The 26,858-nt window shown below is 40.0% G+C and overlaps 1 protein-coding gene across 2 annotated transcripts; it reads right to left on the reverse strand.

Annotated features, from left to right (window-relative positions):
* Positions 1-1,841: 1,841 nt before the first annotated feature.
* On the reverse strand, positions 1,842-26,486 carry NAE1 (NEDD8 activating enzyme E1 subunit 1). Of its 2 annotated transcripts, none has more exons than XR_013996893.1 (20): positions 26,359-26,486; positions 22,992-23,095; positions 22,845-22,905; positions 21,243-21,273; positions 20,495-20,566; positions 20,189-20,268; positions 19,274-19,383; positions 17,345-17,454; positions 15,537-15,599; positions 15,074-15,137; positions 14,432-14,523; positions 11,913-11,972; positions 11,689-11,822; positions 9,842-9,917; positions 9,505-9,544; positions 7,211-7,297; positions 6,128-6,220; positions 3,876-3,990; positions 3,246-3,562; positions 1,842-2,625 (listed from the first exon to the last, which is right to left on the reverse strand). XR_013996893.1 is itself a non-coding variant. In XM_081107951.1 (20 exons), the coding sequence occupies exons 1-20, from the start codon at positions 26,409-26,411 to the stop codon at positions 1,972-1,974; spliced, it is 1,605 nt and encodes a 534-aa protein (XP_080964077.1). In that variant the 5' UTR covers positions 26,412-26,486; the 3' UTR covers positions 1,842-1,971. The 2 variants fall into 2 exon arrangements, 1 of the variants encoding a protein (XP_080964077.1); XM_081107951.1 differs by having other exon boundaries at positions 1,842-2,081; positions 3,513-3,562.
* Between the last annotated feature and the right edge of the window lie 372 nt (positions 26,487-26,858).

Consider the following 26,858-nt stretch of genomic DNA (forward strand, 5'->3'; position numbering starts at 1 on the left):
ACCTTGTAACTATTTTCAGTCAGCGGATTGAGCAGCCTTCGCCTAAGGCTCCGCATCTCTCCCGTTTGCACAAGGGACGCGACCTTCCCGGGGAGGGAAGGCTAAGCCCACCGTTGCCTGAATTTCTGCTCAGGAACAAGTCCGGCTCCGCGCCGAGCTGGCAGAACGCCTTTCGCCTTTCGAATGGGCCCAACCGATGGACACAGACATCAGGGGGGGGAGTGGGGGGATAAAGACACATAGGTAATACCTTAATCAACATAGAAAAGAAAAAAAAGAGCACAGGCGGCGCCTCAGGCTCTCCAACTCCTGCGAGGGGCCAGGCAGGCGCTGGTTCAAGGCCCCACGACCAGCGATTCCCCAGCCGCGGGTGGGCCCGGTTCCGGTGCAGGGGCAGCAGGTGCGCCGAGCGCAGGGTCCGCCCACTGCCCGGAACGACCTCCCCATGGTTCCCACCCTCCCCACATCAGAACCACCTGAGGAGGCGCCGTGGCTTCTGAAGGACACTGCCAAGCTCTAGGCACCTGACTAAATGGTGGGAGCCAGTGCTTTGTCCCACCAGCTGCTGTGGGGGCTGCAGCCTCCTCGGAAGGGTCCTTTCGCACACGCACAACCCGTGCCCTCACGCTCAGGCCATCCCCTTCGAGGGCCGGTTAGGAAGGGCACAGCGGGGCCTTCTATATCCTGGCACTGTGAGGACCACCTGGGCCCGGGCCGCAGCCCGTCTTCCACAGGAGGCCACGGACCGGCCCCCGGGGCAGGGCTGAGGGGGGACCCGAACACGAACACGCAGAGCCACGGTCTTTACCCTCAAGTCGCCGGGCTTTGGGCTTCCACTCTTTATCCCTTGCTGCCTGCTACCACGACGGCAGCCGGCAGCCCGTTTCCCACCAACAGGACAAGAATCACTTCCGTGGGGCGGGACTTCCGGCAGCCTCACCCCCAGGAGGAATCGCTCCCCAAAGGCAGGTGTTAGCGGGCTGTGGATTGACGTCTTTAAGTGGTGGAGAAGTCACAACTTGACGGGTAAGTCCTCCAGTCTCCCGGCCAGGAAATGCTTCCTTTGCTCAGAGGGGCGTTCACCCCAGAGTTAGCTGTAAAGACTCCCTGATGGAAGAGGCCGTCACCCATCGCGGAGTATGGCCGGGAGGGGCCACGGGCGCCGGCACGTGGGGCGCCGGCACGTGGGGCGCCGGCACGTGGGGCGCCGGCACGTGGGGCGCCGGCACGTGGGGCGCCGGCACGTGGGGCGCCGGCACGTGGGGCGCCGGCACGTGGGGCGCCGGCACGTGGGGCGCCGGCACGTGGGGCGCCGGCACGTGGGGCGCCGGCACGTGGGGCGCCGGCACGTGGGGCGCCGGCACGTGGGGCGCCGGCACGTGGGGCGCCGGCACGTGGGGCGCCGGCACGTGGGGCGCCGGCACGTGGGGCGCCGGCACGTGGGGCGCCGGCACGTGGGGCGCCGGCACGTGGGGCGCCGGCAGGGTGTAGGAAGTCGGGCCCTAATTCCTCCCAACCTTCCCTCCGAGGTGCATTCTGTCCTTGTTTTCTGATAAAACTAATACGTCTGAAATATTTGCTTTTATATTAATTTTAATAGGGATGGTCCTAAGATGTCCAGAGCTAAAATCTGCACATGTATTAAATTCATTATTTAAGACTGTAAGAAAAGAAGTACTTAAAGCTATTTCTAATGAAACACGACTTCTGTAAGTAACTTTGAAACAGCAAGCTGAAAATCACGAATCAATTATAAATGGGTAACTCTTATTCTCTGGGAAACATGACTGCTTCCTTCACACAGTATCCCCGCCCCCCACAACCCCCCAAACATGACCACATTATTACAAATGAGAAAATGTTTATTAAGCAAACAATTTAAGTTTTCCCTTAGCAGAATTTTACAGATTAGAGCACAACCCAAAGGCAATTATAGTCTCAATTATTAACACACTACATAGGATACTTATTCTACAACTGAAAAGTTGCTGAAGTTTGTGACATGCCACTATAAATGTAAGTATTATTAAAAATTACAAATTGTTTGGTGATTATTTTTATAACTTCTTGAGCAGCAGCTCCTGCAAGGAAAAAGGAAAACAAATCTTTGAAAAAGGTAAGTTTCAAGAATTACATAAAAATATCAATTCTGTAAAGAAAACCTTTCCTTCTTCCAAAAGCAAAGGTGTTTAAAAGTAATCCAAAACAGACATAATTTACTGTGTCATATCAAAATAAAGGACCATAATTTTTAATAACTATGTTAAAAAGTTTTGTTTTATACATTCATACCTTGGGATATTATGCCACAGTTTTAAAGAATGAAGTATTTTTAATTATGGTGGTTTAGAAACATTAGCAAGATATATTAAGTAAAAAAAATCAAAATAGTAGTATAGTTGATTGCATTTTAAAGGATACATATAGGCACAAAAGATTCTCTAAGGACTCCCTTCTGCTTTACTTTTACAATAAAAAGGGAATAAAGGTGTATTTGTTCTAAATACATTTGTCATCTGGAAAGAATCTCTATTAAATACTGCTGTAACTACTCATGCAGTTACATGACAACAGAAGAACAAAACAAAACACAACAAAACAACAGAAGAGCCGAAACCAGTTTTGCTCAGTGGATAGAGCATCAGCCTGCGGACTGAAAGGTCCCGGGTTCGATTCCGGTCAAGGGCATGTACCTGGGTTGCGGGCACATCCCCAGTAGGAGATGTGCAGGAGGCAGCTGATCGATGTTTCTATCTCTCTCCCTTCCTCTGTAAAAAATCAATAAAATATTAAAAACAAACAAAAAAAACAGAAGAACAAACAAAAAAATTACTAAGAAAGAAATTCTTCATCTTTTATAACCTGAAGCTTGATCTTTCACAAACACTCGTTAATTCAGTGCAATGTGAGACTCGACTCTGTACCAGACGCTGTTCTGGGCACCAGGAATATGGTAGGAACTGAAGACAAAATCAGTGCCCGCGGCCCTTCCCTTCCAGCAGTGAGGGAGAGACCATTTGCAAATGAGTGAAGCAGCCTCTCAGATGGCCTTAGTGCGAAGGAGAAACAGCAGGAAGCAGGTGTGAGCGCAAGAGGAGGGCCTCACAGGGAAGAAACTGAAAACAGAGACCTGGACAAAGTGAAGGAATATAAAAGCGTTGTGCCAGCTAATATTCAACATCCTGCTTCCCTGACCTCCCTCGGTAAAACAGTTAAGAAAACGAAACTGTCCGGGCCAGTGTTGCTCAGTGGATAGAGCTTTGGCCTGTGGACTGAAAAGTCCCAGGTTTGATTCTAGTCAAGGGCATGTGCCCAGGTTGCGGGCTCCATCCCCAGTGTGTGTGTGTGGGGGGGAGTATGGGGGTTTGGAGGCAGCCAATCAATGATTCTCTTTCATCATTGATGTTTCTAGCTCTCCCTCTCTGAAATCAATAAAAACATTAAAAAAAAACACAACTTCATAACTGTACTATATAACAACAGATGCCTGTCTTCTCATCTTTGGAACTCACCCCCTAAGAACGCAGCAATGGTGTGTGGCTCAGCAGCTCCATATCGGCAACTATAGGGAAGAAAGGAGACATGAACTTCGACTAGCTTAGGACAGGCACAAGTATTATTTCTTAACACATTGTATGCGGGAAACATGTTTACACGTTTTACGTATTTATACGTTCTACCAGTGTAGTACAGCGCGGGACACGTATTAATACGTTTTTTATAGACTAGCGGTAGAATGCAGGTAACGTATAAATACGTAAACTAAAGTTATCGTAATTTTACTGAATGTTGCCATTTGCGCAAAAAATTAGCAAAAATGGCCCGATAAAAACTACCCGCAAACAATGTGTTAATATGGTCTAAGAAATACTCACAATTCGTGGACATAATCATCTTTCACCATTACAGATAGTCCATATTCCTGAAGGAAGCCTGTGAGACAAGACTTCAACTTTCCTATATCTTCTTCAACTTGATAGTTAGATACCCCTAAAAATAGACACACAAATTAATTTTCATTGAAATAAATATGTGATTCAAAATGAATGGCTACCTCTTTTATTTACTCCAGTTTCTAGTCAAAAAAGTAAGGTGTGAAAATGAAGAACAAAAATAACAATGTATGAGACCAATATTTGCAAATATCACAAACCTGTAATAATCAAAGAAACCATCAAAAACTATTAAAATTTGAGTTTGATAAGCCTGCTTTGTTCACTGCTCCATATCCAGTACCTGGAAGAGTGTCTGGCACACAGTTGGTGCTCAATACTTTGATAGAAGAATTGAATGAATGAGAAAGTGATGTCCTATTTATACCCTTTATAAAAATTATGGTGTTTATTATTCATTTCCAAGAGATTAAATGACACAGAGGACATAAAACTATAACAACAGGTAACACTGAGCATTAACAAATGCTGGTTACTGCTATAAGTACCATATGTATACTGTTTAATCCTCACAATCACCTTATTGAGTAGGTATTATTATTCCCATTTTATAGATGAAAAAACTGAGACACATTAAGTTATCTGCCTGAGTTACTTAGCTCATAAATAGCAAAACGGATACAAGCCCAGACAGTTGTTAATAATTAAACTATAATATCTCCAAAGGTAAGCTACTAATTGTTATTACTGCTGGAAGTTAAAATATAATTGCCATAACCTCCACGTATTAAAAAAAAAAATCAGTATTTTTTAACTACTATGGTTTAAAAATGATCACCACTACTCTTCCTCATAATAGCAATACCTACCCTTTATTGAGTACTTACAAGGTGCGAGGCAGTGTGTAAAGTGATTTCATACATCATATATTTAACCCTATCAGTCTAATAGAGTGGATACTGTTATTGCCATTTCATAAATATGAGACCTGAGACGTAGAGGGAAATAGTGACTCATCCAAGGTCAAGAGAGAGTGACAGAGCTTGGATCTGAGCCTAGGTTCAAAGCCTATGCTCTATGTGGTTGCTACTCTCCCAAGGTGGCTCCCCAATGTACACCCCCCTTTGTGCCCTCATGTAGCCCCCTTCTACTCAATCTAAGCTGGCCCTGGGAAGCAAATAGAACACAACATAAGCGATGCTGTGATTTCTAAGACTAAGTCATAAAAAGCCTTGTGCCTTCCATCTGGGTCTTTTGGAATGTTAATTCTGGGAAAGCCAGACACTATGTAAGAAGTCTGCCCTAGAACTGCCGTGCTAAAAGAAAACCCTCGCTAGCTCTGTGGTGACAGATGCCTGACAAGCCCCAGCAGTTCCAGTGATCCCGACTAACGTGCCAACATCTGAGCAAAAATGACTTCTCGGATGTCCAATTCAGTCAACCCTTCGGAATGACTCCAGTTCCAGGCATCATGCAAGATCCTTGCTCCTCACCGAGATATGCCTAACTGAGCCCAGCCAATTCACAAAGTCGTCATATAATAATTTATTGTTTTAAACTACTAAGTTTTGAGATAGTTTGTTATTCAATAGATAATAAAAATATTCTAATCAAATAATACAAATAAAGCAATACATATAGTGTTTATTCTTTTCTTCTGATAAGCTAGCTCATTACTACTATAACTCAGTAGACATATGACATCAATTGAGGCAACAGGTTTTATGATATACCTAGAATGCACTGCTATGCAATAATCCTGCATAATTAAACTTACCTTAATGAAAATTTTCTGGGCAACTGAAAATCTTTGAAATTATGCCAATTCCCTAATCATTATATTTACAGATAACAAAAATTAGATATTAAGCAAAGAAATCTCTACATCTTCAGAGCTCTGAGTTCAGGAGTCACTGGCATACTTCTTGTGACTTTCCATTTCCACTAAATTAAACTCAGTGTGACTCTTAGAGGTAAACTGTGAAAAATGACAGAAAAATGTTTTCTTCTATATGTATTCAACCAACATTCCCTTGTAATGGTTTAGAATCAAACACTATTTGCAAATAGTTACACTTACAAAACAAATGGTAGTTCCTCATTAAGATGTGATGTAAACTGTTTGCAATGTAAAAATCAAGGACCAATTGTAAACACCCAAGAACACTTTAAGATTTAAGTCAAGTGTCTACTTAAGATTTTATTATATTTGATAATTCGATTGCTATTCTTACCTGGGTATCTACCATGTTGTTTATGAAATCTATCCACAGCCCGTAACATTAAGTATAATACTATTTCATTATCTGGACTGTCCATGCTGGAAACTGAAAGGGAAAGAATTCAATATAATTTGAGTAATTCATGACATAAAAACAATGAAGGATGGACCTTACTATATACTCAGATTTTAGGTCTCAAGGCAATTTTACCACAAAATTTTAATATTTTGTGACAATAAAATAGAAAGTGATAAATAATAGTAAAATAAAGGGAGATACATTAATAAAACCCAGGTGTCTATTAACCAGTCACCATAATCTCTACTAAAGTAGTAACATGCTGACTTTAGCTCTATTTATCACACAACTTAGTAACCTACCTAAATACAATTTATTTATGTATTAAGTTTTACATTGTGAAATTATGACTACTTGGATAGGTTGATAGAATTAAATTTAGAGTATAAATATTTCCATTATTTATATTATCACCATATACTCAATATTATTATACATAAAATATTAATCTCTTTAAAGTTAAAATTAAAGCTGTGGTACATTTATACAATGGAATACTACTCAGCTGTAAAAAAAGAAGGAAACTTTACTCTTTGCGACAGCATGGATGGACCTGAAGAGCATTATACTAAGTGAAATAAGCCAGTGAGAGAAAGACAAGTACCGTATGATTTCACGATAGGTGGAATCTAATGAACTAACAAGCAAAATAGAGACAGACTCATAGAGAGCAGGCTGACAGCTGTGTGTGTATGTGTGTGTGTGTGTGGGGGGCGGGTGAGGGAATTGAGCAAAAAAGAAAAGAAGAAAAAAAAGAGAAAGAACTCATGAACACAGACAACAATGTGGTGATTGCCAGGGAGAGGGAGAGCGAGGGGAGGTGAATGAGGATATAGGGGTGATAAATGGGGAGGGACAGAGACTTGACTTGGGGTGAAGACACAAATGATGTACGGTAGAACTGTGTAACTGAAACCTGTAAATTTTGTTAACCAGTGTCACTCCCATAAATTCAATTTTTAAAGGAAGGATGGAAAAAAATAAAATAACCTAGCAGCAAAAGATTATTATACTTACTAATTTCATCCCTATTAACTGTATCCAAGCCATATTCTTCAGCTAAGGATCGACATCTTACCACTCGAAGAAATGCAGAATTGCTACCTGAACACAGGAAAGACATTATAAAGGTAACTAACTGAGACACGTGAATATTCCAAATCACAGATCTCTTTAAGAACAGGAAATTGTGTGTATACCCTTCACAGACATGGTAACGTGAAGAAATGTCTCCTGTTCGACTCTAATGGTTAGCAGGGAAGGCACTAGAACATGAGTCATCCTAAATTCATGTCCTTGGGACTACAACCAGTTCAGCACTGAGTAAGTACATGATGGCACCGCTCTGAGCCTCACAAAGGGGATAATAATATTTACCTTTGAAAGTTGTGGATTAAAAGTACCTAGCACAATGCCTGACAGGGCTCAATGAACAGTAGTTATCATTATTATAGATAAGTAGTCCGAAAGGAAAGTGTTATATATATATATTGTGCTTTTGGTACATGTAAGGTTTTAACAAAACAAAAAAATTATATTATGGAAATTTTCAAACATATCCCAAAACAGAGGGAACAGAATAAACCCTCAAATATGCAACATCCAGCTTTTAATTTGGTATCATATGATTTAGTAGAACAAACACTATATGCCAAAACAAGGTGCAAGATTAATAATGGAACAAAACATTAAAACTAACCCTAAACAAACACTGTGAAAGAGTGATGAAATGGAGAAGTTTGATAAATGTATTTTAGGATTGAGGAGCATGCAAAATGTAGACTTTATCTTCAGAAAGCATGTAAACAAGATTGGATTATTCTTAAACTAGGTCTTAAATTAAAAAGAAATGCTTCAGAGAACAGTGGCATGAGATGGCTAGGCAAGCAGGCAGAGGCCAGATCATGCAAGGCCTTGTAGGCTGAAGGAAGGTGATCCGCTTTCATTGTAGGTCTGGCAGAAAATGGTATGGTCTAATTGCCTATTTAAGAGATCTTTCTGACTGCTCGTTGGAAGATGGGTTGGATAGAGGCAAGAGTGGAAGGGGTATCATTTCAAACTGCACTGGAAAAGGCAAAATGGTGTAGAGACAATAAAAATATTAGTGGCTTCCATGGGTTAGGGGGAAAGGAAGCAATGAATAGGCTGAGAACAGGAAATTTTAGGATGGTGAAACTATTCTATATGACACTATAATGGTGGGTGCATGTCATTACACGTTTGTCAAAACCCACAGAAGGTACAACACCTGTTTGTGAGCCCTAATGTAAAGTGTGGACTTTGGTGATGATGTGTCCATGTCAGTTCATTGACTGTAACCAATGTGCCACGCTGGGGGGAGGTGTTCATAATGGGGAATGGTGTGAATGTGTTGGGTCTGGGGGTACACAGGATATCTCTGTACTTAGCACTCAACATTGCTATGACCTTAAAATTGCTCTTAAAAATAAAGTTCAGCCCTAGCCAGTATGGCCCAGTGGATAGATCATTGGCCTGCGGCCTGAAGGGTCCCGGGTTCGATTCCAGTCAAGGGCACATGCTTGGGTTGTGGACTCAATCCCCAGTGGGGGGCATGCAGGAGGCAGCCAATCAGTGATTCTCTCTCATAGTTGATGTTTCTCTCTCTCTCTCTCTCTCTCTCTCTCTCTCTCTCTTTCTTTCTCCCTTCCTCTCTGAAACCAATAAAAAAATATATTTTTTTAAAAAGTAGGTTTACAGTTATTCATATGGAAAATAATACAATAATAAGTAATAATACAAGAATAAACTGTTTCTCGTACTCACAACTGTAAACCTACTTTAAAAAAATAAAGTTCATTAATTTAACATTAAAAAAAAAGAAATGCTTCAGGTCTACTGAGGAGTTATCAAAAACACCTGGAGCCTAACCATCTGAAACTAGATGGTAAAATTCTTAATTCTATTACAGTCACTAAACACAGACCAAACTGAGTAGTTAAACCAGTACTCTCCATGTACATATGACTCGACTTCATACTTAAAGCCTTCAGATAAAACTTTCCCAAATTACTTAAAATCAATAAGCTGAAAATAATTCGGTATTAATGACAATTTCAAATAACTGACCTTCATGTCTTTTTCGCATTACCATAGATAGATATGTTCTAGCTCTGATCCAGTCTTAAAATAACCTCCACTTATTATTACATTATAACAATAAAAAACCTTACCCAATAATATTTAGGAGATTATGAGAAATTTTTAATTTCAACTATTTCAAATTCCTGGGAACACTCTTTATGGCACATTTTTATGAAACAAAATAAGGAAATTAATTCAAGGGGACTTACAGAATAATTTTAATTCTTTCTCTGAAATGGACTCTGGTGCCTGTAAAGAGACAATGCAGATTTTGCTCCAGAATAAAAGAGAAGGTTAGCAGAGGGTACAGCACAAAGATGGTCACTGTGGGATGGGAAGGTTTCTCCAAATGCTGGGAGAGCACTGGAAAAACACATTTTTTCCTTAAAAGTCTTTCTCACGAGGCAGGCAAGTGAGAGATCCCTCCTAAGAAGCACAGGGCCAGTGCCATGCCCTCCATCTCTAAACCTTTTCTGGCTGAAGTTATGGGATCAGGTTTACATGGGGCTGTGCTGTCCATCAAAGGCAGTGTGCCCAGCAGCTTACCCGGCCTACAGACTGCAGCAATTTGGCAACATGATTACCCACAGCGGCAGCATCTTTCTTTGCTTTTTCACGGTAACTGGGAAAAAGAAAAAAAAGCTATTATTAACAAATTTTAAAATCAGCAAATTGTAGCCGAAACCGGTTTGGCTCAGTGGATAGAGCATTGGCCTGCGGACTGAAGGGTCCCAGGTTCGATTCCGGTCAAGGGCATGTACCTGGGTTGCAGGCATATCCCCGGTGGGAGATGTGCAGGAGGCTGCTGATCGATGTTTCTCTCTCATCGATGTTTCTAACTCTCTATCTCTCTCCCTTCCTCTCTGTAAAAAATCAATAAAATATATTTTTTAAAAAAAAAATCAGCAAATTGTAAATATCACCAGGAAGCAAACAAAACATTGTTTTCCTTTTCATGAAAAAAGAGTGGTCTGGTCGAAACCGGTTTGGCTCAATGGATAGAGCATCGGACTGCGGACTGAAAGGTCCCAGGTTCGATTCTGGTCAAGGGCATGTACCTGGGTTGCGGGCACATCCCCAGTAGGAGATGTGCAGGAGGCAGCTGATCGATGTTTCTCTCTCATCGATGTTTCTAACTATCTCTCTCCCTTTCTCTCTGTAAAAAATCAATAAAATATATTAAAAAAAAAAAAAAGACTGGTCTGGGACATATGAAATGTGAAAATGCTGCCAGCAGCACCTGTTAGTGGTTGGGGATCTTCCCAGGGTTGGTGACGGACACTTGGAATCCAATAATCCCAGGTTCTCTCTGTAACTAACAGCACCCAACTTAAAAACTGCCCTCCATAATCCATGATCCATGCTTCTCTGACAAAATCTGCAACACATGTTACTAAAGAACATGATTTTTCTCCTTGAAGTCAAGTCCAAGGAAAGTTAAATACTTCAAAACTGTCCACCTGCAATGTAAAATTTTAAAGTCTATTTACATTTTCACCCTCTGAAGATAAGTGTTAAACTAACTCCCTCCAATGTGAAGTCATACTTCTTTCTATCCTCAACTGACTTTTTCCAAGTTTTAAGTAGTTGAACTTTTAGGCTAAGACAACAAAGATTTGTAAACAACGACTGAGATGAAGAGTGCAATCTGTTAAGGAACAGAGATCTTTTCTGTGTGACATTATTTGGCCCTTGAGGAAACCAAGCCAGTGGCCCGGGCTTCATCTGCACCAAGTCCAAACTACATAAGGGTAATATCCATTGAGAACTATCCTTTTGTCAGTCTACCTGGGTTCAGGCTAGTGATACCTGGATAGCAGTTGTCTATCTATAGACACGAACTCTTTAAATTATGAAACATTACTAATAAAAAATTCATCCAAACTCAAGACTTCCAGGTTTTAAGTTACAAATAAAAAATAGTATAGGGCCCTAGTTAAAAGTATGGAGATGGATTTCATGGGTTCAAATCCTAGTTCTGCTGTTTACCAGCTGTCTGACCCTGAATTACCTTTTCTAGGCCCCAGTTTCCTCATCTATAAAACTGGGACAAAACGGTATCTCTCTCTAATGTTGTGAATATTAAATTAGTTAATACAAATTAGTTAATACATAGGACAGCTCATAGCACAGAATTAAGTGCTCAAATGTTACATTTTATTATGAAATACATAAGAAAAATATTTGTCTCGGGGGGGGGGGGGGTATGAGAACTCTGCACTTTCTACTCAATTTTTTTTAAAAAATCTGCCCTCTAAGTTCTTCAGCTTATTTTTAAAGCAATTAGATTATAACAGCTTTCCATTTTATTTCTGATAGGCTAGTAAAATATTCTCATCTCTAATATAAACAAACAAATTTTTCTGTTACATAGTTTGAAAACAGTGACTTACACATTTTGCAATTTTATATATTTGCCCGAATCTGCAATCATGTCAGGAATTGTGCCTCGGACAGGTAAATTTCCTTGACCCTCTTTAGCCACAAATTCCTTTAAGGCGCGAGCTAAAATCCAAAATGATGGAGTCTAAAAAAGTAAAATAAAAAATTATTATGTGGCATTTGAATCTGACCCAATGCTTAAGGTGGCACTATTTTTACTTTTTGTTGTTGTTACCTGTTTGGTGATATTTATGCAGCGATCATCATTAAATATATCTTCAATGCTGCTTGGGATCTACCAAAGAAACATGAAACATTTACTTATACTAAGAATCTGCCCACCTTTATTTTCACTGAATAAGTTCTTTGAATTCTTAAACTGTAATCAAATACATACTTCTGATTTTCTTACACTTTTATTTAGAATGAGTACCAGATGGAGGTTTGATGGCGAAAAAGAGAATGGAAGAAAGTCACATCCTGCCCATTGTTGCTAGCATTGGAGACTGGCCTGTTCTTTTCCATCATAAATGGAATAAAGAAGGAGCCAAGTAAATCTTTTAATATATTTACATTTTAAAATATAACAAAGATTATAGACATTAATGTCAAGCTGGAGTTGTAGTCCCTCATGTTTTCTTCTTGTCAAAAATTTGCAGCCCGCTGAAACCGGTTTGGCTCAGTGGATAGAGCGTCGGCCTGCGGACTGAGAGGTCCCGGGTTCGAGTCCGGTCAAGGGCATGTACCTGGGTTGCGGGCATATCCCCAGTGGGAGATGTGCGGGAGGCAGCTGATCGATGATTCTCTCTCATCGATGTTTCTGGCTCTCTATCTCTCTCCCTTCCTCTCTGTAAAAAATCAATAAAAAAGAAAAAAAAAAAGAAAAAAAAATACTTCAAAAAAAAAAAAATTTGCAGCCCATTTCACTCTAGCAACTATTGAAAGAGACAACCCTCCAACCAAAACTAGAAAAAGGACTTTTAACGCTAGCAAGAGCATCATACATTAATAAAGACTTTAGAAATTATAGGCTTTGATTCTACTGCGGAAAAAAATGTCTTACTGGTAACCTCTGGCTGGTTTCTCTGCTTTCACTCCCAGTCCTCTACAATCTCTTCTCACAAGAGCCAGATAATTTTTTAGATATGAATCTGATCACTCCACTCCCTGCTCAAAACACTTCAATGGCCTGCAAGGATATTATGATCTGGCCCTTTCTGCCTTTCCAAACTCAAACCCCTCTCACTACTCCCCCCTTGTTCACTTCACTCCAGTCATCCTGGCAGTCCAACTGCTTGAACAAATGCTGAGCTTCGTCCCACTTCCGGGCCTTGGTTTGCACATGTGGTTCCGCAGCCTAAAAGCTCTTCTGCCAGATCTCCCCATGTCACTTCACGCAGGCTCTGCTTAAACACATCTCTGAGTCTCCTTGGCCCCCTCTGGACCCAGACCTCTGTCCTCCCCGTCATGCTCTAGCTCTGTTCTGCTCTAATTTTGTTCATAGTACCTGGTGCATTTAGCTCTTTGCTTAGTTCATAATCCCCCAGTCATGAGAACCTTGGTGTGTTTTTAAATTGGTGTAAATTTTACATTAAGTGAAATGAACAACTCTTTAATGTACAATCCAATGCATTTTGATAACTATACATATATTTTTAACCATCACCCCAATTAAGACACAGAACATTTTTATCATCCCCAAAAACTGATTCACAAAGCACACACTTTTACTCACTCAGAAACACTACTTCTTTGTCTCAAAAAATTTTATGACAGCTTAAGTGCTTTTCTAACTTAAAAGGCAGCATTTGTTGCTGTTTTAAATTATAAGAAAATTCCAACTTAAACTCCCAGTTGTGTTACTCCAAAGTTCCCTCAAAACCTCACTTGCCAGGCTTCAACAACAAAAGGGCACCTAAAATGAGTTATCCTCCAAGTAATTTTTAAGATGTCAATGTCATTTAAAAACATCTCCTTTATATCCTAAAAATTACTGTCAAAAGCAAATGCAGCTCTAGCCAGTTTGGCTCAGTGGATAGAGTGTCAGCCTGCAGACCAAATGGTCCCAGGTTCAATTCCTGTCTAGGGCATGTAATTAGACTGCAGGTTCCTCCCCAGCTCTGGCCCTGGTCAGGGCATATGCAGGAGGCAACCAATCGATGTGTTTCTCTCCCATCAATGTTTCTCTCTGTCTTTCCCTCTCTCTTCCACTCTCCCTAAAAATCAATAGAAAAATATTCTCGGGTGAGGATTAACAAAAACAAAACAAAAATTCTGTCTTTCCCTCTCTCTTCCACTTTCTCGAAATATCAATGGAAAAATATCCTCGGGTAAGGATTAAAATATAATAAAATAAAATAATAAAATAAAAGTGAAAAAAATCTCAACGTAAAAAAAAAAAATCTAATGCAGCGTAAAATTTAACTTTTCAGGCAACACTGTTTTGGACCAGCAAAGTATCACCTTCAGTATATAATTCCTACACCCAAACGATTACTATTCACAAATCATGTACTTCAAATAATTGATTTATATAAATCATATCACTATTATATACTGAAGCACTCATGTCCATTTAACTAGGACAATATAGAATATTATTAAAACAAGAGTCAATCTGTATTATAGATACTAATTTCTAACCAACTATATACAATTTAGGAAATATTAGCTTAAATCTAAAATCAACTATTTTATCATAAGGACTTCAGAAAACACCTTTCTAAATGAATCCCTCAGCAACTCTTTTAATACCTGAGTTGTATTTAGTGCTGTGTTCACATTTTTAATAGCTTCCTCAAAATTCTCTTCATCTTCCGGAGCCCCATTTTCATTCTTTAAAATTCCTATTAAAATAGAATTTGGTTAACAAACAAGCTTTTTCTTCTTTCTCTTTCTCTCTCCCCAACATTATGGAAATAACTTTGTCAGGTTCTGAAGGGAGGATCAGATATTTTGAAACTTAAGAATAAATATGGCCAAAACCGGTTTGGCTCGGTGGATACAGCGTCGGCCTGCGGACTGAAGGGTCCCAGGTTCGATTCCGGTCGAGGGCATGTACCTGGGTTGCGGGTACATCCCCAGTGGGGAGTGTGCAGGAGGCAGCTGATCGATGTTTCTCTCTCATCGATGTTTCTAACTCTCTATCTCTCTCCCTTCCTCTCTGTAAAAAATCAATAAAATATATATTAGAAAAAAAAAGAATAAATATGGTTTATCACCAGTCATTCCTAAAACTGTACAAGGCATGGCTCCCTAATCTCCCCCGAAGCAAAATAAAATATGAACTAATGATGGCATCATTTGACAAAGGTGTTGACAGAAATCCAATAAACATTAGCTTCAAGCAATTTGCTTTTCAAACCTTATGTAACATTTAGTCACATTCCATATTACCTTGTCTAATCAAATCTCTGAACTCTTCTTTTTCTTTATACGTTTTAGGTATTCGTCCATTTGTCTAAATCAGTTAAAAAAATTAAAAACTTTAGTTATAAAAACTCAAAATATAGAAATTGAGAGTCCAGTTTCCCTATTCTCCCATCCACATGAGATTTCATCAGTAAATACACACCCCAGTGAAATCAGAGGCTAACCTGATAGAAACAGAAACTGTGGGTCATTTCTCTACATTCATTCCCCACTGCCAGTTTCAGAATGACATTCATTCAAATTTCATTTAGTAAGTAAAAATATCAGTATTAAAACAGGAACTGCTAGATCTAAACTGAAAAGCACCCACCTACCCTAAGCCAAGCAAGGAAAGAAAATTAATCTCCCACCCGCTCTAATGAAATTCTTTATAATAAATTGAAAATACAGTCACATAAGGAATTTCTTTTTTTAAAAAAGGACATACTTCACTATACCACTGTGCTAAATATTTAGCTATGATCACAATCCATGGAGTGTGGCTATGGTCCTAAAATTGAGAGAGAAAAAATATCAGTTAACATTAATAAGTTAATATTTATTCCTCACTATCATTTTCAATAAACTCAACAATATTTATGATCATTCCCCAGTATACATGAAATAATGAATGAAAGAAAATGAACTGGGTTAATAAAAATTGCTTCACAAAACTTTTTTAGAAGCAGTGACCAATTTCATCCTAATATGGCAGGTATGTACTATGATTGTCTTCATTTCACCATCAAAAGACAGTTTCAGCCAAAACCGGTTTGGCTCAGTGGATAGAGCGTCGGCCTGCGGACTGAAAGGTCCCAGGTTCGATTCCGGTCAAGGGCATGTACCTGGGTTGCGGGCACATCCCCAGTAGGGGATGTGCAGGAGGCAGCTGATCGATGTTTCTCTCTCATCGATGTTTCTAACTCTCTATCTCTCTCCCTTCCTCTCTGTAAAAAATCAATAAAATATGTTAAAAAAAAAAAAAAAAAAAAAAAAGACAGTTTCAGAGACTGCCACCCAAAAATAAAGCTTAAATATCTTCATTTCAGATACCAATCCTAGACTACAGGAAGATTGTCTCTGGGTTTTCTGATGAACCCAACACCTGCATTTTAATTAATAAGTAGGTAGAAAAAAATACATATACTCCTTAAGTTATATGGTGTGTTATAAATATTATTATTTTCATACCAAAATATGCAGCTGCCTTGGTAATTCGCAAACACTAAAAATAAGCTTCAGGTGGAGCCAATTTCAACACCCACCCACCCCAAATTCAAACTATTTTAAAAAGCGCATCTATTTGTTTAGGAAAGGGCTATGAAGAGGAATATATTAATGTCCAATTTCTTGATCTAGGTGTTAATTACATAGATATGTTCAGTTAATGTACTTTTCTTCAATAAAAAGTTTTTTAAATTTTGGAGAAAAAAGATTTATTTAAAACAAATTAAGTACAATGTTGTTACTATGTAATCTGGATGACAGGACCATGGAGGTTTATAGTATTTTCTCACATTGGTGTATTCAAAAATGTATTCAAAAATGTTTTAAGCCTATCTATAAATGGAAGGTCAGCCCGGTCGGTGTAGCTCAGTAGTTAAGCGCAGACATATGAACCGGGTGGTCACGGTTTAATTCCCAGTCAGGGCACATGCCCAGGTTGTGGGCTCAGTCCCTAATAGGGATCGTGTAGGAGGCAGCCGATCTGTGATTCTATCTCTCTCACCCTCTCCCTTGCTCTCTCTGAAATCAATGTTTACTGTTTTTTTTTTTCCAGAGGAAGGAAGAGGGAGAGAGAGATAGAAACATCAGTGATGAGAGAGAATCGCTGATTGGCTGCCTCCTGCATGCCCCACACTGGGGATCAAGCCCGCAACCCAGGCAAATGTCCTGACCAGGAATCAAACCGTGACCTCCTAGATCAGTGATGGCGAACCTATGACACGTGTGTCAGAGGTGACACGCGAACTCATCTTTTTGGTTGATTTTTCTTTGTTAAATGGCATTTAAATATATAAAATAAATATCAAAAATATAAATCTTTGCTTTACTATCGTTGCAAATATCAAAACATTTCTATATGTGACATGGCACCAGAGTTAAGTTAGGGTTTTTCAAAATGCGGACACGCCAAGCTCAAAAGGTTCGCCATCACTGTCCTAGATCATAGGTCAATGCTCAGCCACTGAGCCACGCCAGCCAGGCGAAACATACTTTTAATTAATAAATAAATAAATAAATGGTCATACCAACCCTTTTGTCCATATGATGCAAATCATAAGACTGAAAATGTTCTCTCAGTTCAGGAAAGGGTTTATCCAGTCGTAGATCCTCTAATGCATTATCTGGATGAGATTCTATCACTGTGAAATAAATAATACCAAAAGATAAACTTACTTCTTTAGTAATACTGCTAGCAATACCTTACATTACAAGAATTTGGGAAATCTATTTTTAAATGGGCATAGGGTCTATAGTTTTAAAACGTTTTTTTGTTCATTATTCAGGTAAATTGACATTGACATATACATTTTACTAAAAGCACAAATCGTAAGTGACTACAGTTGTAATGAAAGTAAAAACCAAGATTCTCTTTAAACAGAACAAAATGTTATTACAACTGAAAAAGATCAAAACTGGTAAAATTGTGTTCAGATATTACCTAACAACCTAACCTTACTCCTCCTGTCGTCTTCAACAAACATCATCACCATCTACCTGAACCTCTTCCCTAGAAACCTGATGGTCATCCCTGACCTTCTTGCTTCCTTGGCCCAACATCAGTCACTCCTCACATCCTGATGTCACTCTGTACACAGCTCTCCACATAGGGGAGTTCAGAAAAGCGTGTCATCCCAGTGAGTCTTTAAAGCTAGGCTCAGTTCTGTTACTTGCTAGCTGTGTGACCTTAGACAAGCAACTTATCTCTCTGTGCCTCAGCATCCTCATCTGTAAAAAGCAGATAAAATAGTATCTATCTTATAAGATATTAGAAAGATTAAATGAAATAATTCATATAAAGACAGGCACAAAGCTAGCAATGTTAACCTTCATTATCATCTATTCCCACTTCTCTATCCTTATAACATCTGCTCTTAGTGGCTCTCTCTCCCTCTCTCTCATATAAACCACTGGAAATCTCCTAACAGCAACTCTTGCCTCCAATCTTTGCCTCTTCAAATCCATTCATTCTCTACTCAGCTTCAGTGACCCACTTGAAGTTGTTACTGTCACTCTCCCACTTACAACTCTTAAATGGCCCAACATCAGCTGCCAAAAGCTTATCCTCTCAAGTCACTCTCTCACTGTTAAGCAGATACTAACTACTACTCCGTGCTGATACCAATGCCAATGGCTCAGAGCAATGTGTAAATACTGAATAAAAATGTTACCGTCATTTAAGATTAAAATTGTGTATGTAAAGGACTAACATCAGTCTTGAGCTGGTGCAAGCCTGCATATGAATGACTTTGGTTTCTTTTTTTTTTTTTTTTTAATATATTTTATTGATTTTTTACAGAGAGAAAGGGAGAGAGATAGAGAGTTAGAAACATCGATGAGAGAGAAACATCGATCAGCTGCCTCCTGCACATCTCCCACTGGGGATGTGCCCGCAACCCAGGCACATGCCCTTGACCGGAATCGAACCTGGGACCTTTCAGTCCGCAGGCCGACGCTCTATCCACTGAGCCAAATCGGTTTCGGCAACTTTGGTTTCTGATAACACTTTTTCTTTGGAACAGTAGTTAGGTAAATGCCTTGTTTTGTGGAATTGTACCTGAACTGGATGAGTACAAGGCCTGTATGAGAATGGAATAAAAGATTGGTGGGAAAAGGTGGTGTGACTTCTAGGTGTCAGTGTCACCTTGGCTCTCGCCTGTAAGTAGCCATACATGCATGCCCTATGAATGTTAAGAGGCAAAAAAAAGGCTAGATACTTGCACAGCAACTAGGCCTCCTAATAAGATGAAGAAGTTGTACCTACTTATCTCTTGTTTTCTATCTTCCTATAATGTAAGTAAAGGAAATAGGAGATTAAAGCCTACATCAGTCACTGATTGACACTTTGAACCTATAAACTGGTTGTGCTGCTACAAATTTACTTTGTAATTTAAAGTTGACAAGTTCTAAAATCATAGCTAAAGCAATGACAAGCAAGCCCCATACATGCAACAACTTTACCTGGATGTTCTTTTATAATGATCCTCATATAACCAACTAGTCCATATGTCCTACAGATCAAAAGAGGGATTTGGGAATTCCAGAGGACATCTGCTAAACGTAGTAATGTACTGTAAAGGAAGGCACAATAAGTAAGAATATAAGCAAATGGATATATAACAAAACACCTTAAAACAAAGTACTTTTGTTACTAAGTTATAAATGCAAAAATATACCTATTGCATTATCAGCAGGTCAAGAATATACTGAAAAACAAGCATTTCTACAAGGTTGCAGTTTCAAAGAAAGCATATCTTTTGGACTAGAGCAGCGGTTCTCAACCTGTGGGTCGCGACCCCTTTGGCGGTCAAACGACCCTCTCACAGGGGTCGCCTAAGACCATCCTGCATATCAGATATTTACATTACGATTCATAACAGTAGCAACATTACAGTTATGAAGTAGCAACGAAAATAATTTTATGGTTGGGTCACAACATGAGGAACTGTATTTAAAGGGCCAGAAGGTTGAGAACCACTGGACTAGAGGGCTATGAAAGACTCAACTTTTGTGTTAGGGAAAATGTTACTAAAAGACAATTCCTAAATATTTCCATAAAAAAAGAGGAAAACATTTGTAAAATGTATGATCCCTGCATATACCTCAAAGTACTCCCTATAATTACTTCTAACTAGTTCTTTTTCCCACTTAAAATAACCAATGTTCAATTTAACTGCTCTAAATATATATCCTTTGAAGTTTCACATCCAGTATCTTTCTTTCCTATCTTTTTGATGCTAGAGATTCGTAAGTGCTTCCAATTAAAGGTTTCCATAGAGTTTAGGGATTTTTAAAAACCATACTCTACAAAAAAAACAAAACTACGCAAATCTAATTAAGACATTCAATTAAAAATAAATTAACATAAAAATTTACCTTTCAGGAAGTTGAGTTGCAACCACAATGGTAAACCTACAGAAAAATGAAGGATCATTGTCTAGAAGGTTTTCTGGACTCTAAATAGGACAAGGGGGAAAAAATCCAACAAGTTCACAAGCATATTAAACATGGCAGAAACAGTTAAGCTATTTAAAATAAATAAGGCAACATGCTAGACTCCAATGTTAACTTCAACTCTCAACTAAATAGCATACAAAAATTCAAATTTCTAAATTCCTAGTGTTTTGAATTATTAAAAAATAAAATTTCTGCACAGAAATAATAATGTATATACATATATACCTCTTCCACAAAACTCCCAGAGACATCATTATTTAATTCTTGTAAGAATTCCATGGTAGCTTGAGCTCGGTTCTTTTTGAAAAGAAAGCATTTGACTTGAATTAGAAAAAATTTGGTTAAAATGTAACCCTTCAATTAACAGATAAAGCAAACAAAATATAAAATTACACCAAATTTCATGCACAGATGACAACTCTGCTTTTCATAGTGTTTAAACTGAGACTCAACCACAATATTCCTTAGAAAGAACTCATTATTCAGAGTTCTTAAGTGAATATTTGCATCCTAGTTTTCTGATTATGCAAATGACCAGAAAACCCTGAGCACCAGGCAGGAATATTCTAGATCAATTTACAATACTGTACAAGAGTTCAATCATTAAAAAAAGTCATTTCCACTTAGAATATTGTACTAAGTTGATTAATATGGCTTTGTAAGATTTTTAATATGAAATACAAAAAGAAAAGATATTCTGGCTCTTAGTTAAAAATACTCTTTCCTCTGGACATTAACATCAATCAAGATTTAGCATTAATACAGGATACAGTATAAAAAAGATATACTACTTCTACATTCTTAAACTACAAAGCTTATAAAATTTACAAGATCAAAAAATGAGCTAATTTAACTTCTTTCTCAGAGAAATATAAGCTCTTTTAAAGTCAAAAACTTGTTCAAGAAACCAAAATACAGTAGTATTATTAAATGCTTAAACTCAACTATATTCTGTAACAAATTAATTGTTTACCTTGCCAATACTGCTTCTTTGAAGGAAAAAACTGAAAAAGACCCAAAAAAATAAAATTAAGGGCTTCTTTGATTATATAAAGGGAAGGTTATTTTAATACCAGGTACATTTCATTCATATTGTAAAACAAACTATATTTTGATTATAGTTTGTAACAGCCTTCCTGGAGGAAGAAAACTGGATGAAACTTGTAATCAAAGACAAGCTAATAAATCAATGTTCCCCAAAGTGTGCAGCACAAAATAAGAATTTCATGAGATGCTCTGAGAGAAAAGAGAGTTCTCTGGCTTTAAAAAGTTTAGGAATCACCATAGGTTATATTTCCCTCTTGGAAATTCATAACATACACAACACACATGATATTGAAGTCTTATATTAAAGAAATGTTTAATTTCATTTGCCCATGGAATCCCTTTGCCCATTTAGCAGTTATTAACATTCCCCAGAGCCATGCTCCACAGGCCACACGTGGGAAATGCTGTATTCAACTGTTTGCTTTTGCAGGAAACTATTACAGATCTATTCAGGCTTCTTCCCCCACATACCCTTGTCATATCCCAGGGCCCAGATCTGAGGCTTCTAACCAGTCAGTCAGGGTGCTATGTTATAGCACAAGCTCAGTGGCTCCGTAAGAAAAAGAAGCCTTAGCCCTAACCGGTTTGGCTCAGTGGATAGAACATCGGCCTGCGGACTGAAGTATCCCAGGTTTGATTCCGGTCAAGGGTATGTACCTCGGTTGCGGGCACATCCCCAGTGGGGGGTGTACAGGAAGCAGCTAATCCATGTTTCTCTCTCATCGATGTTTCTAACTCTCTATCCCTCTCCCTTCCTCTCTGTTAAAAAATCAATAAAATATATTTTTAAAAAAGAAAAGAAAGAAAAAGAAGCCTTATTCTTATTATATCCTGCTCTAAGCAACCAAGTAAACAAAGGTAATAGGACCTTTTCTTTACAGACACCAATAAAAGGGTTGTGTTTGTATCAAAGTTCAATATGAGCCAAATTCTGATTTTCCTTGTATTTATTCTTGCTGCTGTATACTGACAAATATGAAAGATCCCAGACTCCAATTCCCTGAAAAGGCGAGTCTGAAATGCTCTGAACATCTAAATATGATTAGCTTTGAAGAATGACATAAAGGCCATCTTTACAACAGCATTTTTATCGAGACAGTGTAGTGGAGAGAGATATATACCTGGACTAAGCTTAGAAGACACCGCAAGTAAAAGGTAGATTTTATTATTCTTATAATTCAAATATACAATTATTGTTAATTATATACTAACATCCAGGAATCCATGCAAGGACTTAGGAAATGTCCAGACTCCACAATTAAAAAAATAATGACTACTCCTTTGCATTAATAACAGCAATGAAGATAGTAATGATGGATATATTTTATTAAAGGCCTATTGGCCACACACTGTGCTTGCATTTGAGCTATATTAATTCCCTTCATCCTCGCCATAATCCAAAACAGGGATTATTGTCCACTGAGTCAAGTCACCCTGATTGAGGTGAAGCTGGGACTTAGGCCTCACTCTCCTGTGACAATACACTGCCTTCCCTAACATGCAAATATTTGAAAAGAATAAAGCATACTTATTTCCAGCATCTTCTCCGCTGACCTGATTTCCATCAATAATTGTAAATGAACCAATACCTGGGAGACAAAGAGAATCAGTCAAGAATATATATTTCTAGTTAAAACCTTAAAGAAGTAAATTTACAACCACAAAACTACATTACCTGGAAGTATCAAGTTTTTAAGAATTTCAGTTCCTGTGGCTGTTGCATTTATTAGGCAAACATGAGCAGATTCTAAAGCCTCTTGCCCATGATCACCCCACAACCTACAAAACAAGATACAAATTCAACATTTAAAAGCATTTCATAAAAATACAACTTTCTTACCCTAGCTGGTTTGACTTAAAGGAGTCCCAGGTTCGATTCCAGTCAAGGGCACATGCCCTGGTTGCAGGCTCAATCCCCAGTGGGGGGGGTGGGGGGGGGGATGCAGGAGGCAGCAGATCAATGATTCTCATCACTGATATTTCTCTCTCTTCCTCTCTGAAATTAGTAAAAATACCTTTTTAAAAAAATACAACTTTCTTATTTGAATGATCTTTAAAGTGTTCCTGCATAGAATAACGGATGTGATAACCATGGCAAATATGTAAAACAGGAACAGCAGGAGGTGTTATGGGGATTATATAGCTGTGTAACATAAGACTAAGATTGATGCCGTGCATGGTTAGATGGGAGGGGAGGGGGTCAAATCAAAACTAGACACTTGGGCCCTAACCGGCTTGGCTCAGTGGATAGAGCATCGGCCTGTGGACTGAAAGGTCCCAGGTTCGATTCCAACTAAGGGCATGTACGTTGGGAGCACATCCCCAGTAGGGGGTGTGCAGGAGGCAGCTGATCAATGTTTCTCTCTCATCAATGTTTCCAACTCTCTATCCCTCTCCCTTCCTCTCTGTGAAAAATCAATAAAATATATTTTTAAAAACCCCAAAAAACTAGACACTTGGTCTTTCAGCTTCCTGTCCATTACTCACTTCAAGCCAGATAATTTACAGAACGCAAAGTCTTTAAAAATACTCATTAACATTAAAGAAGTGCCTTAGGCCCTAACTGGTTTGGCTCAGTGGATAGTGCGTCGGCCTGCAGACTGAAGGGTCCCAGGTTCGATTCTAGTCAAGGCATGTACCTTGCTTTCGGGCACATCCCCAATGGGAGGCAGCTGATCGATGTTTCTCTCTCAACGATGTTTCTAACTCTCTATCCCTCTCACTTCCCCTCTGTAAAAAATAAATAAAAATATATTTAAAAAAAAAAAAAGAAGTGCCTTAGACTTAAAATTGATTCTGTTCTCTATTTCATTTCTCCTTAAGTTACATGGTTCCAGTATAATTGAGATCTTGACACTTGATATAAGACTTGTGACATCTGTAAGAGTGAGAAAAGCTTTATCAAGAAAACTGAATTATTATCATCTGAAAAGCCTCACACTGACTTCTATAGGAGTACTTTAAAATATAGTACCCAATGAACATTCTAATAGCATCATTAATAAATTAACAAATTAAGCATTAACAAAGATGTACTAAAGATTAGAAATATATGTTAAAATATGATTCACACAGGCATATCCTTAAGAGGACAAGGTACATGATCACACATGTATCATGGCATCTGAGCCAACCTGATTTTCACCCAGAAAACTCACTAGTTTATCTTGTCACTCTAAGAAGTATAAGGAGAGCCCAAACCATTAGAAAAATTCCATAGCCTGGAGGACGGATAGACTTTAATGTGCCTTCTTTGTCATTTGATCTAAAGCAGATTATCTTATCCTGTAGCCAGTATGTCCTGCAGCATGTGTCACAACTACAACTGCATTATTTGGTTTTTTATTTGCTGACTATCCATCGTTCCATTCCACTCTAAGCTCCATAAGGGCCCAGATCACTCCCTGTATCTATCACTGTAGTCCCAATGCCTGGCACAATGTCCTGTCCAGGGTTAGTGATCACTGGACAGTTATCAAGTGAATAGAGGAAAAACCTGGGAGAACCAGAAGGACTGGAAACATCAGGTTTTCCTATGAAAGTAGGGCACACAGAAGACACCTGACATACTTGGTTGATGGATGCTTGGGTAGTTGGAGAGTGAGCCTAAGCGATCACTGGTGCATCTCTAGATAACATGTTTCAAGAAAGGGCCCAAACAAGAAATCAATCCTCTCTACTCTGGTTGGCCTAAGAAAAGCAGGGCCTTGTTGAGTGCTGGCTGGCTGTACATCTTTGTTCTAACTGCTCCCCTCCGACATTTCAACGTAATAACTAGTTCTTATTATGAAAGGTAAAGTTTGATCCTTCCATGGACTGAACTCAGCAAAAACTCTTCTGTTCCAGTTACTTAGTAACCAAAAATATCATCTCAGCTCTGTCAGGGATGGCTATACCTGCATTCAAAACACAAGCAACTCCAAGAATTTGCAAGAGAACATGAGCTGGTTACAAGGGCTCTGCCACCTTGCTTCTTTCCCCAGAGTGATGTGACTGAGTACCAGCTTTGAAAAGGTGAGAAGGGCCTGAGTTTACACCCTGGCTCAAACACAGAGCTAGTCATCTAACTTCTCCAAGACTCAGTTTCCCCATCAATAAAGCAGAGAGTTGTCTGCCGTCAAGGCTGCTCTCAAAATTAACTGAGTGCCTAAAGCCCCGAAGACAGCATCAGTTGTAGGTGCAAATGACCTTAGGGACCTCCTGTAACTTCTGGCTTGCAGGCTCCAGAAAGAAGGGGAGCCAAGCGTTTGGTCCTTTCATTGCCTTAACACACCGAAGATGCTCAATAAATAAGGAAGGGGGAGGGTAAAGAGAAAAAGCAAAGGAGAGGAAATAACCAAGGGCCTGCCTGATGGCCCAGACCTGCAGTGTCCATGAAGGTGGCCATTCGCCACATGTGGCTACTGAGCACTAGGCATGAGGCCTGTCAGAATGGAGATGTGCTATGTAGTGTAAGACGCCGGATTTCGAGGTCAATATATAAGAAAATGTAAATACTGGTTACCTATTGAAATGATAATATTTTGAATATATTGGGTTAAACTGTATTATTAAAGTTGACTTTACCCGTTTCTTTTTCACGTGGCTACCAGAAAATGCATACTGACACACCCGGCTCACAGGAGACTAGCCTTGTATTTCTACTGGACAGCGCTGGCTTAGAACAATACCTAACCCTCCGGACCGCGTCGGCGCGGGGATGGGGAGTCGCGATCCCCCCCATTCTGCAAAACTCGGAGCCTGAGCGCAACGAGGCGGGGCCGACGGCCGCCCCGGTGACAAAGGCTGCGCCGTGGGGACCGCGCACCTCCAACAACACACTGCTCGGAGGGCGGGCGCGCCCCGCGGGCAGGAGGTCGGCCCTGCAGGAGCACCCCCGGCCCCAGGCTGGAGGCCCGAGCGCCGGCTCCCGAGCCCTGCAGGGGCGGGCCCGGCGGGAGGCCTGAGAGGCCCGGCCGCGCCGCTCGCTCGCTCGCTTAGGCCCGGCACGGACGCAGAGGGTTCACTGGCCCGCCCGCCCGACGCGGTGAGCCCCGGCTAACCTCAGCTGCCGGTCATACTTCTGCTCCTTGAGCAGCTTCCCCGGATGCGCCATGGCCGCGGCGGCGCGCGAAGAGCCGGTGCCCTGCAGAGTACCGCCACCTCCGCCGCCAGCACGCAGGCGCACTAAGGGCCCGCCGCCGCCGCCTGCGCGCCGCCCGCAGGGGGCGCCGCCACTGCACTGCGCACGCGTCGCGGGTTTGCTGGAGCAAATGCCACCGCAGCCGGGACCTGGACCGGGACTGGTTGGTCAAGTCTTCCCTCCCTGCACCAGCCCCGCTCTCCGCCATTCGGTGATTTTCTACGTGCGGCGATTGGCGGGGACTCGGGCTTTGGACTCAGGCCGGTTTGGATTTTAACCACTTAACTAGTTGTGAGACCCGCTTTTTACTTCGCAAGTCCTCCGCGTATTCATCTGTGCAATGGGGATAAATGGGTCTCCGTCAAAGGATTCTATTAGAATTAAATGAGATTTTGAATATACAGAACCACACTCACAAAA

This window comes from Myotis nattereri (assembly GCF_964212035.1).
Source record: "Myotis nattereri genome assembly, chromosome: 15".
NCBI classification, from domain to species: Eukaryota; Metazoa; Chordata; class Mammalia; order Chiroptera; family Vespertilionidae; genus Myotis; species Myotis nattereri.